Below are 12,615 nucleotides of genomic sequence, written 5' to 3'. Positions count from 1 at the left end.
TCAATCCAAAGGAGAATACGGGATAACTGACAAATATTCTATGTCTGAACTGGTAACATCTCAGAAATAACCTTTAGTTTTTAAAATTCTATTTTTTAAATAAAATATTTGTAAAACAAGGCCAGGCATGGTGGCTCACACCTGTAATCCCAGCACTTTAGGAGGCCAAGTGGGGCAGATTGCTTGAGCCCAGGAGTTTGAGACCAGCCTAAGCAACATGGCAAAACCCTGTCTCTACTAAAAACACCAAAATTAGCCGGGTATAGTGTCACATGCCTTTAATCCAGTTACTTGGGAGGCTGAGGCAGAAGACTAGCTTGATCCTGAGAGGCAGAGGTTGCAGTGAGCCAAGATTGCACATAAATAATAATAATAACATTTGTAAAATAAATAAATAAATAAGGCACTCTTTCACAAGGAATTCAAAATTCTGAGAAAGAATAAAATACATACAAAAGTGGCCAAAGGTTAAAATTCTAAGAAACCGTATTAACTTAGAAGTATTTGAAGGGCAGCTTCAGAGTAATCACGCTATTAAAGGTTAAGTGCCTCATCACCAGTGAAACAGTTAGGTTCTGCCAGTACTTTTCCAAGAAAGACTGCCTACCTAGTCTACCTCACTGAAATTGTGATATTCCAGCAGTAAACTCCAAAGTTACTCACTTAGTTTGCTAATAACAGGAAGAAGTCCACCCCAAGTGTGTAAATATTCTGCCCTGAATCCATCCAAAGAAAATAAGAGAGTAGGAGGCATTTCAAACCTGGGCAATAAAAAAGAAAAAAAAATGTTTAAAAAGCAAAGAGAAGACATATCCAATGAAGATGTATTCCCTTCTGGGCAGAGGTCCAGTGAAGATTTTCCATTAAGGTCTATGTGATCTAAAGAAACCTAAAGCTTGGCAAGAATACTTATAAAGGATATTTCACATGCATTTATATTTGTATACAAGCTCTGTAATTTCATAATACATATATATCATCAAATAGTATATTTTAAGCATTCATATCATTTTGAGGCACCATACAAAGAACATCATTCATGGTTCCTCCTGGTCCCAAAAATTGCTACTAAACCAATTGCTACTAAAATATAATATTATTTTCGCGATTTGCAGGAAAATGAACAAATTAAAAAATCAGCATTGTCTACATTATATTTTAGACATATACATTATGGAAATATTTATTTCCATAAATATTTTTTCCTGAACCATCACTTTCTGATATGGTCTCTAATATAGTAAATAATACTTCATATAGTATATATTATACACTATTTTATTATTTAATTTATTTTAGCAGTTCATTTTTTTTTTTTTGAGGTGGAGTTTCGCTCTTGTTACCCAGGCTGGAGTGCAATGGCGCGATCTTGGCTCACTGCAACTTCTGCCTCCTGGGTTCAAGCAATTCTCCTGCCTCAGCCTCCTGAGTAGCTGGGAATACAGGCACGTGCCACCATGCCCAGCTAATTTTTTGTATTTTTAGTAGAGACAGGGTTTCACCACGTTGACCAGGATGGTCTCAATTTCTTGACCTCGTGATCCACCTGCCTCGGCCTCCCAAACTGCTGGGATTACAGGCTTGAGCCACTGCGCCCAGCCTTTAGCAGTTTATTTTTATTTTACTTTTGAGACAAGAGTCTCATTCTGTTGCTCATGCTGCAATGCAGTGGCACCATCACAGCTCACTGCAGCCTCAACCTCCTGTGCTCAAGCAATCCTCCTGCATCAGCCTCCTAAGTAGCTGGGACTACAAATATGCATCACCACGCCTGGCTAATTTTTAAATTTTTTTTGTAGAGAGGAAGTCTCACTATGTTGCCCATGCTGGTCTCGAACTCTTAGGCTCATGCAGTCTTCCCACCTCAGCCTCCCAAAGTGTTAGGATGACAGGTGTGAGCCACCGCACCCAGCCTATATACTGTATTTTTAGGCTTAATATACTTAAAAGATATAAATAATTAATACAAAAGTTTGAGTGATACTATATTTAAATATATAAACAACAATGAAATGATTCCAAGCTGGGAATGATCTAACAATGAGGATTCAACAATGCATGCATACATCTACAAAGAGTTAACGAGCAATGCGGAAATCCAAAGAGGAGGCCAAAAACCACATAGGATGCTAATATACTTGGCAAATGAGAATAGCTATGGACAGCGGCTACGTGGCTACCCCAACACAGCCATGGCTCAGAAATTTTGCAGCATCTAATGATACGTGGTAGGTGGTAGAGACCTTATATAACACTGGATAACTGTGAAAAAACTTCCCACTGAAAGTTTGCTCAGCAAATTTAAAATGTGACAGCAAATACCTAACATTGCCTTTTTAACTCTGCCTCCTCCCACCTTACCCGCATTCAAAAACACAAAAGCAACCCCACAAGGAGGAAATTTTTATACAGTTTTCACTAGCTACTATCTGTAACATAGCTCTACCGAGAGACTCTCTAGAATCAGTGTATATAGTCTTAATGGTCCATATAAAACTATATAAAACTAGTTTTATTCAATCAACAGAAATCATTAAAGCCGTTTAGTGGGCCATCAGGTAAACGTACTGGTAAATTTTCTAGTGTAATAATAATTATTATTTCTAGTATAATAAATAATAATAATAAACTTACGATCATCTTGTAAAGAAAGGGTTATGTTTTCCACTAAAAGATTCAGCATTACAAATGAAAAATAATGAGCAATATTTAGAAGAAAAAGAGTCAAAATTCACTAAGTCTCAAATGCCCTCCTTGGTCTTAAAACACAGTTTAGGGTATATGAAAATTTTTCCTTAAAAAAAGGCTCTTCTGAAGAAATTATTTGGTTAAGGTTTAGTTTTTGCTGCTGTTGCTACTATTTATTTAATTCAAAAAGTACTCTTCCTTCCAAAAGAATAAAAAGAAGAGATATAACAAAAATTATATACATGAACAAAACGAACTAAAATACAGCTTTAAAAATTTTACTAGTCTGGAAAAACTAACGTTTTAAGGAGGCAAAAATTTATTTCTGAAGATGAATAATTCAAATTTATGAGATGGTAGACCTCAAATGGAACAAGGATAAATACACCTAACACCTTTACAAAATCTTCACCCTTTAATTCCACACACACTCTTTTTGATGGTGTCATGTATGAAAGACCCTGTACAAAATATTTGAAGGACAAAAAAATGAATTATTTAAAAAAATGTATCATCTCTCACAAACAGGTTGTCTATCCCGAAAATGTATAAATGGACCAAAATACAAAAAAAGAAAAGAAAAGCTAAATTTTCTACAAGTTTAGCAGCTCTTAAAACTCCAAATGAAAGTCAAGATCCTTCCTTCCTACAAAGAAAAATGCAAATATTTCTATCTAGCATTCATCAGTACTAAGGACTAACTATTCATGGTCTCTCTTTTCTATAAACTCCAGAATAGGGATAACTCCAAACATCTCTGTACCATCATTGCCAAATACAAGATCAGGCTAAAAACACAGGTTGGGCATCCCAAATCCGAAAATCTGTGAAACTTCAAATGCTTCCAAATTCAAAACTTTTGAACACTGACACGATGTTTAAAGGAAATGCTCACTGGAGCATTTGGGATTTTCAGATTTGAGATGCTCAAACTGGCATAAAGCAAATACCCCAAAATCCAAAAACATCCAAAATCCAGAACAGTTCTCCTACCACATATTTTAGATAAAGGATACTCAACCTGTAATGTGTCATAAACCAGTGATTTTATTATTTTTATCATCTTAATTTGGAAAGAGAAAAAAATGATACTGTACTCCTAAAAAGAAGCAATTAATACCTCAGAATATAATCTTACCCTTCTGGGCACTGTGGCTCATTAATGTTCTCACATGGTTCTTCTACCCAACTTTTCTCACCTAGAATATTTTCAAGAAAATAAATTGAATTGAACATATTTCACATAATAACAATTATGATGCTTATGAGATACATTAAGACAGATTCCAAAAACAAAGTATGTGAACAGATCCATAGATAACATGGGACATGACTCTAGACGTGTATAATCAATGAAGAAAATTATTCTGTTTCAAAAAAAGAGTTAGTTGATATCAGGAATTAAAAATGGCTGCATAATTATAAGACTAAAACACACTACTGTATTTGTGAGAACTTAAAGGTATTGTTCTCAATTTCAAATTCTTTTATTTTCAGCCAAAATTTACAACCCTCTTCTTCTATCCACTCATCAAAATCCTTGGTATTTTAATGTCTTAGTTCTTTCTCATATAGAGTCAGGTTCTGTCAAGAAATTTGAAAAAAAAAAATAATAATAACACCTGGACAAGCATCATAATAGCATCACCTTACAAAATGCCCTTGAATCTTTCTAAATAATTTCACATCAACTCTCTAAGTGCACAGCAGACAGTGTCCCCATTTACTAGGAGGGAAGTTGGGACATAAAAGTCAGCCAGGACTGTAAGAGTGATCTTTCCACAAATACAGCCTTAAGTATGCTGTTATTATCAAAATAACATAAGGCAGGAGAATGAATGGCTATAGATAATATAAGATTGGCCATGTGTCCATAATAATAATTATTAAGCTGGGTGATGGGTACAATGTACATTACATACTCTCTCTCCCCATGTATATATTTAAAAGTTTCTTTAATAAAAAGTTTTAAAAGTATTTTTTTCAGCTAATATAGTTGGCTAATAACCATGACTCCTAACATAAAAGATAACACCTATGTAAAACCCAGCTAAGATGCTGGAAGATGCCAGGCTGCTGCAGAACCCAACGAGCACCTGACCTTGACACATAGAACTGTAGTTGATGCAGCAGTCCCCCTGGTCCTTGCAGTCATCTGAACAGGCACAGAGGCTTCTGGTCAACCTTTTCTCACCACACCTGAATTTGTTGCAAGTCCATATATGTTCTAGAAAAAACAACAGCAAAATGTGTTTCATGTCTAAAATTCAACATATCCAAAGTGAACACAGAATTGCTGTCCTCCTGAGTATGATCCATGAGCAACAATGAACCATTTCACAGCTCTTAATCACTCACAGAATCTGCCACTACCAGGGCCACTCTGAACTAATGGGGTAAAACATGTAGGAAACAATTACTATTATTTCATTAAAACTCCAGAATTTTGTCATTTTCAAATTTAGACACAGCTTATCATTATACAATTCATATGTAGACTTGGCTTCTTCCACCTACTAAAATTTAATCTAGGTCTAACTCTCAGGCCAAGGTAAGAGGATTGCTTGAGGCCAGGAGTTTGAGATCAACCTTGGCAAGGTAGTGAGACCTCATCTCTACAAAAATTTTTTTAATTAGCTGGGCACAATGGTGCAAGCCTGTAGTTTCAGCTACGTGGGAGGCTGAGGCAGGAGGATCTCTTGAGCCCAGGAGTTCAAGGATGCAATGAGCCATGATTGAGCAACTGCTCTCCAGCCTAGGGGACAGAACAAGTCTGTCTTTAAAAAATAAAAAACGAATGAAAAATAAATAAATCTCTATCTCATTTAAATATTATTCCATGCCATATACAGAGAAGTCCAAATCTAACAGAAAATTCTCAAATTCTGATAGTTGTATTTTTAAAAGTATAGATGGTCATTTAAGATCTCTTGCTGTCAGAGAAGCATAATGAAAATATTTCTATATTCAAGCAGGCTTTTAGAATTTAAGTGCAAATCAGACTACAAAGGCTTACAGCATAAATTAAAAGCAGGCAAAGTTTTGCTATCTATAAAATGTTTAACAAAGAAATTCTATAAATTTTTCTCTCAAGGAACTGTTGAAAGAAAATATAAAAGCTAATGTCAAAATATGTACGTATACTAAACTAAAAAAAAAAAAATCACATACCTGCAAGACACAGAACTTTTCTTGATCTTTTTCTAATGACCATAACTCCATGTTTTCCCTGCACATCCATACCTGGTTCTATACACGTCTCCTGGTAATCTAAACAGCAGTTTCCAAGCTCAACACAGGCAGCATCACAGCGACAGTTCCCAAATGTTCTTTCAAAACAGCGACCTTTGCAACTTTTAACTGAAAATATTGAACAGTAAGTTAGATGTTTCTTTCTTTCTTTTTTTTTTTTTTTTAGTTGAACAATCTATTGTCATCATTCAGTATCCATTTGATGTATTCAGGGGCTAGAGTGACAAATTAAATAGAGATATGAGACCTCCATGAGGGGGCTATCAAGCTGACTGAGACAAAATCACAAGAGGTGGGAAAAGAACCAGGAAAGAGAGAAGCCATGAAAAGCAAGGGATTAAAGCACTAACACTAGCAGAGAAACAGCGTAAGGTCTGAAGATGTCCATTGAATTTGGTGAACAGTGTATCACTCATGGCCTTAGAAATGGCAATTCTAGTCAAGTCATTCACTCATTCATTTTAACAAATATGTATTGCATGTGTCACAGGGGAGGAAAGAAAAGGAGAGGAGAAGGAAGAGAAGAGCTCCAGGCAGTTGGGATAGGATGTCCAAAGCTCAGCAGTTGATGAACAGAAGAGCCTGTTTTTCTCTTCCAGTTACATTAATTGGTGGGGAAGGAAAAAGTCTGTGAAAGTTATGTATGATTTCCTCAAATTCTTAATGAAACAGGAGCAGAACCATCTTCATGACAGGAGGTAGTCTCATGGTATCTGGGCAGCCAGGTATGGGTTGGTTGTATTCAAACAAAATGACCACACAGACTCTTCCTCAGCCTAATGGGGATGGCTATTGTATCAGATCAGGTTCATTCAGGAAAACAGAAACCAAGAAAACCAAGCTAGGTGTTACAAATAGAGGGCAATTAATACAGAGAACTTGTTGCAAAGATGATGATGGAAGCTTAAGAAAGCAAAAAGGCAAGCAGGGACAGCCCAAATATTGTTAACTACAGGAAACAGCTATTAGTCAAACGTTAGGGAAACAAAGGAGAAAAGGTCTAAACCCTAGATGTTTCTAATCATTATATAATTCAAAACAAACATCAACTAATACAACTAAATTAGGTGTACATTAGGTTCAAATACCGCTTTAGAAAATACAGATGGGGTAGCAAAGGGACCCAAAAATCTTTTCACAAATACACACAAAAAGCGATACAAACAGAAAGCAACCTTTATTATTATTATTATTATTACAAACCTTACTGGGTCTGATAAGACTTAAATATCTATGGTTAAAAAAAAAAAAGAAAATATCTATGGTATGATAAAGTCAGAATAAAGGCTTGTTCTGAATATTTTATGCTATGAAAAAGTTAGCTTAAGCAGGCAGGGGGTTCCCTAAAATTTCAAAATGTGAGAAAAGAATTTTTTTAGAAGTGATTATGAATATTTTAGAAAGGGACAGATGACCTATCCTGCCTCACTCTCAATCTTGGTGTAAAGAAGCAGTGGGTTTGCCAGAACATTTTCCTTGGCACTGCTCTACCCTCCCTGACCTCAAACACCCATTTCACCTTTAGATTCAGCCTGGCTCCCTCTAAAAAGCTTTCCTAGCTCCCCAGCTAGGCCTGATTTCCATTTTTCAAAGCTCATATAAAACCTGCTCCTTCCCCCTCAATCACTTAATTCCACTTGTAACTAGCTTACTTGGTTACCATCCCAGTTAGACAGCAAACAAAGACCACATCTGGCTTTTGCCCCACATATTGTAGCCCTAATGCCCAGCCAGGTGCACGTCATACAGCTAAATGAATAAATGGCAGATATGGGAGAAAAATACTTTTCATGACGAACAACAATTTTACTGTTGAAGTTCATTACTAGATACCTTAATAAACCAGGTTTCGGTGAAGTCCTAGAAAACTAGAACAGTGAGAAAAAGAAGAAAAAATGGAACACATGGAAAATAATGAACCTCTAACAATAATAAAAAAGAAATAATCTTAGTTCTTGACTTTAATGGTATCCTGCCCCAAAGACACTGGCATGGAATTTAACTCTCACTTGATACTGGGAAATCAGGCAATTTTAAGAAGATGAAGCAACAGTAATAATTTCTAGTGTCAGAAACATGAACCTTCCTGCCTGGAGTGTGGGTGGAGGAAGGCTATTAGAATAATAGCTATTATTTGCAGCTCATTAATATGTACCTAATAATTTTTAAAAACATAATGCATGCTTTGTTGGGCGTGGTTTAAAATTGCTATTTTTCAGTCCTTCATTTGTTTGTGTCAACTTGGAATTGAATCACTTCATGCTAAAAGATGACATATATCAACACTAAAGTCTGTGACTTTCTACTTTGGTCAAACTTAGATACGTGTGTTCTGAATAGTTTACTGATTGAATACATTAAAATTACTACCTTTCAACAGTACATGATAGCTTAATAACCACTAAAGTTTTTAAAATAATTAATATTACAATCACAGAATAGCCAAACAGAAGAATCTGTTCAATTTTCAAAACTGAATTCTCTAGGATGACCATCAATGATTTTATTGTGAGGGGATGAGGGGAACTACCTCAAAGACAAAATAATAACCGCCACAATTTACTGTGATCCAGTTGAATTATTTACTGTAATTTTGTCAGTGCTGGATAGACTTCTGCAACTGATGGAAAGAAAAAACTATATAACTAGATGTTTAAAAAATATCACTATGGCTTTCAAATAACCAATATCTGCAATTTACAAAACCCTGAAAGCACATACTGATAACTTTCTTGTTGCCCAGGGGTAATAACTGGTCACCTAGTAACCTACAGGGCTGCTTCAGCAACTAACTCGTAAGGGGAAAAGAAGGGTAAAGAATGTCCTCCAAGTCCCTGAAGGAAGTCAGGGAGCGAGGGCTCCAGGGCCACAGCATCCAAACACCCGGCCATGTCTGCTAATGCATTCTTAATTTTTTTGTTATCTCGAGATGTTTGTTGGTGGATCATAGCCCCTCCTCCTTGTTTTGTGATAATGGTTCATAAGTTTTGTAGGTAGAATTTTATATGGCTAATACAAAAGCTTCAAGAAGAAGGCTCAAACCAGCACTGAATTTACAGTATCTATGGAGTACCCATAGGAATAGGAGATAATGTTTACCTCAATCACATTCTTATTAAGGCTGTGCGCACACACACACACACACACACACACACACGATTAGTTACCTTCTTTGGCACAGCTTGGTTTCAGCCCAAATATACAACCAAGTATTGTTGTTAACACACATACTGACAATACCTGTAGGGAGAAAAGAGAAAATTATATGGTTTATTTCTTATTAATATTTTATTTATTTTATATTTTTAGAGATAGAGTCTTACTCTGTTGCCCAGGCTAGGGTACAGTGGCACGATCATAGTTCACTGTAACCTTGAACCCCTAGCATCCAGTGATCTTCCTGACTCAGCCTCCCAAAGTGCTGGGATTATAGGCAAGAGCCACCATGCCTGGCCTTATATAGTTTCAAAATCCATCTATTTCTCTAAATGTTTCTAAACTTTTTGTTGCGGTTCTTTTTTCCAGTCTGGGTGTTAGTCATGTAGATGTGTTCATTTTTTGAAAATTCAAATTGTACACTTGTGATTTGTATATATTCTTGAAACTATTTTATACTGCAATAAGAAGTTTTCTCAAATGTCATTCTAAATCATCCAATGTTAATGTAATTAGAAACTCTCCCAGTTAGTATAAATTAGTCAGAAAAATTATAATTAAGGGAAAGAGAGAGAGAAAATCCTATTTTATTTACAGTCTGAATTTCCTATTTATTAATCCATTAAAGGCAATATATGAGACTATTATTATATGCCTCTTTTACCAGTTCTACACAAATCCCAACATAACATCCTCACATGTACTGTGGCACCTGTGGGAACAAGACCTGAAGAGGATCAGCTGACAACCTCCCAGACCAAGTGTTCAACAAATAAGCTTTCCAGACACCAGCTTATTCATCTATAAAATTTAAGGGTTGGATTACATGATCTCTAAACATCTTTCCAGTGCTAACACTTTGCCACTTTCTCATTCTCCCTCTTCTGGCTTTTGACATTTTAAAATAAGTGGACACACACTACAACCCCTAAGAACCATGCCAGAACTTCTATGAGTTAGAAGACAAAGAAGTGGAATGACCCACAAAACATTCCTCAATTTTTTTTAGTGAAAAAAATTTCCTTGAAAGCTCCCTGGAATTTCTGATTACAAGGCACTTCAATAAAATATTAATTGAGTACCAATGATGTGCAAAGACTGTTACACACTGAAGGAAAAAATAAGAGCTAACTCAAGGAGTTTCTATTTGGGTCAGAGAAGTTAAAAACAGCAGCATCAGTGGCCCATATTTGGTAGACCCTACAAACCAGCTGCAAAGTTCTACAGTTGCTTAAAGAAGGAGAAAGGTTAGGGTGGTTGGGGAGAGGGAGATCACAAAGCATTTCCTGGAGCAAGCCCTTAGCATAGCTCTGAATGGGGGGAAATAATGTTGCCAGGCAGAATTGGAGGAAGGGAAGAGAGGACAAAACACAGCAAGCTTCTAGGAGAAAGCGCAGCATAAAGAAGGGTTCCAAGAAGGCAGGCATGTGGAAGGTGGCAGATGAATAATGAGCAGCCTATCCTAGCTGGAACCAAGAAAATGTAAAGGGGAATGGACAAAGGGTGGAAGTATGGAAAGCTGTCGTAGCATTTCTGGAAAGAAAGGTAAGTTGAAGAGATCATAGAGATGGGAGGAATGGGTGAATAGGACCAAGTGGATGGTGGGTGAAGGCTCTTGAGACAGGAGGAATGGGTGAATAGGACCAAGTGGATGATGGGTGGAGGCTTTTATGAATTCATTCCATCAAATGAAGAATATCAAGCACTGACAACATACTGGAAACACACCGTCTGCTCTCAAGGTGCCTACTGTCAAGTGACCGCAGAGACTTAAGAGGAAGTGAATGGTAAGAAAAATGAGGCAGCAGGTCTAACTTACTTCAAAATAAAATGGATAAAGGAAAGGAAAGCAAGCATTTTTGCAAAGAGAGCAAAAGGTTAGCCTTTTCTTAAGGATACAGAAACATGTGTTTTTGTTCATTAAACAAGAAACATGGAGGTATCAGAGGAAGAGCTTGAGCAAGTAAGTTAACATGGGCAAATAAGCAGAACAAGGTATCAGAGGAGAACAGTATGGATTTTCCTAAACCTCTGATGGTGGTATAAACTGACACTGAGGGAGGAGACCCTTAATCACCCTTAAGCATCTAAGACCATCCCCCACTTGACTTCCACACTGCATTTCAATAGAAGTAAAGGCTGGCAGACTGGGCACCACCCTAATCACCCTCCTGTAGGTGGCAGGCATGGTGTGGAGGAATCTTTCCAGAAGGCATTGTTTACTTACACAGGCTCAAACCCCCACCTAAGTCACTATACCCCAAACCTACTCCTAAGCCCAAGACCCTTTCACATGTAAATTCTAAAGCTATAAGACCAAGACCCTTTCACATACAATTTCTAAAACTGTAAACCCAAGACCCTTTCACATGTAATATCTAGAGTTATAAGCTTATATAAAGGCAGAGGTTTCCTTTGTTAAACGAGCTTGGCTGTTAGGCAACTATGCCACCTTGCTCCCGGCCAAATAAATCACCCCTTCCTTCCCAGTTATGCTTTTGAGAGGTCTGTTTCTCGAGGCTGCTCCTGCTACAACACAACTCTATGAAAAGATAATGTCTAAAAATGTCCATCAAAAACACCAGGTGAGTTGGCTCATGCCAACACCCTGGGAGGCTGAAGGGGGTGGATCGCTTGAGGCCGGTAGTTCGAGGTCAGCCTGGTCAACAGGGTAAAATCCCATCTCTACTAAAAATACAAAAAATTAGCCCAGCATTGTGGTGCCTGCCTATAAACCCAGCTGCTCGGGAGGCTGACGCAGGAGAATCACTTCAACAAGGGAGACAGAGGTTGCAGTGAGCAGAGATCAGGCCACTACACTCCAGCCCGGGCAACAGAGCAAGATTCTCAAAAAACAAAACAAAACAAACAAAAAACTGTTTTACTGTCAATTATAAATGTATAAGAAAATAAAACAGTAAAACATCTAAATTTTGTGTATTATAATTTAAAACTTACATGAAGAACTGAAATTGTACTTATCTGTAAAACTTATTTAGAATAGTCCAAACAGTATTTACCTTCTTCTCATTATCACATAACTCACAATACAGAGTGAGAATATTTTCTATGCCTTGGAGAGTTGTCATATTCCATACTCCTTTCTAAGTTTAGATCAGTTTCCAATGTTTTAATGTCACCTTTGCACTTTCAACATTATGAAATGTCTCCAAGAGGAAGTTTTGTGCCAGTGTCACTTCCTCTGGGATATCTTCACTCTTTTTCTCACAACTACTCTCCTCATGTCAAAAAATTCAGCTTCACTAGATTTCCTCTGGCTTCATATCTGGAGTCTGTTGCACCATGGCAGTATTAGCATTCCTATGGTTAGCTGTTTCTTTCACAAATCCATTTACGTTTAACTTCAATTTCACTTTCAGCATTCTTATTTTTTCTTTTCTTTACTATACTTTCATTCTTTATCATTCCATTCACTTTTTCAGTGATCTACTTTTAGAAAAATGTCATGTAAGTTCACCTCTGAGACAAAGCAACAACACAACTACATGCTTTGCTGTC

The 12,615-nt window shown here is 36.9% G+C and overlaps 1 protein-coding gene across 3 annotated transcripts in view; it reads right to left on the bottom strand.

The window, feature by feature from the left end:
* Window positions 1-12,615, bottom strand: part of ENPP1 (ectonucleotide pyrophosphatase/phosphodiesterase 1) — an 81,625-nt gene that overhangs the window by 31,556 nt on the left and 37,454 nt on the right. For 2 of the 3 annotated variants that reach the window (XM_078370794.1, XM_078370795.1), the window contains exons 2-6: window positions 9,108-9,180; window positions 5,860-6,048; window positions 4,790-4,915; window positions 3,827-3,887; window positions 664-761 (exon numbers count right to left, since the gene is read on the bottom strand). In XM_078370794.1, coding sequence (XP_078226920.1) covers window positions 664-761; window positions 3,827-3,887; window positions 4,790-4,915; window positions 5,860-6,048; window positions 9,108-9,180 — 547 coding nt within the window. The remainder of the gene's footprint in view (window positions 1-663; window positions 762-3,826; window positions 3,888-4,789; window positions 4,916-5,859; window positions 6,049-9,107; window positions 9,181-12,615) is intronic. The other variant, XM_002746966.7, reaches the window with a different exon arrangement.

Source organism: Callithrix jacchus, chromosome 4, assembly GCF_049354715.1.
Source record: "Callithrix jacchus isolate 240 chromosome 4, calJac240_pri, whole genome shotgun sequence".
Lineage (NCBI taxonomy): Eukaryota > Metazoa > Chordata > Mammalia > Primates > Cebidae > Callithrix > Callithrix jacchus.
The sequence above is the reverse complement of the archived record's forward strand: the minus strand, read 5'-3'. Positions and strand labels throughout refer to the sequence as shown.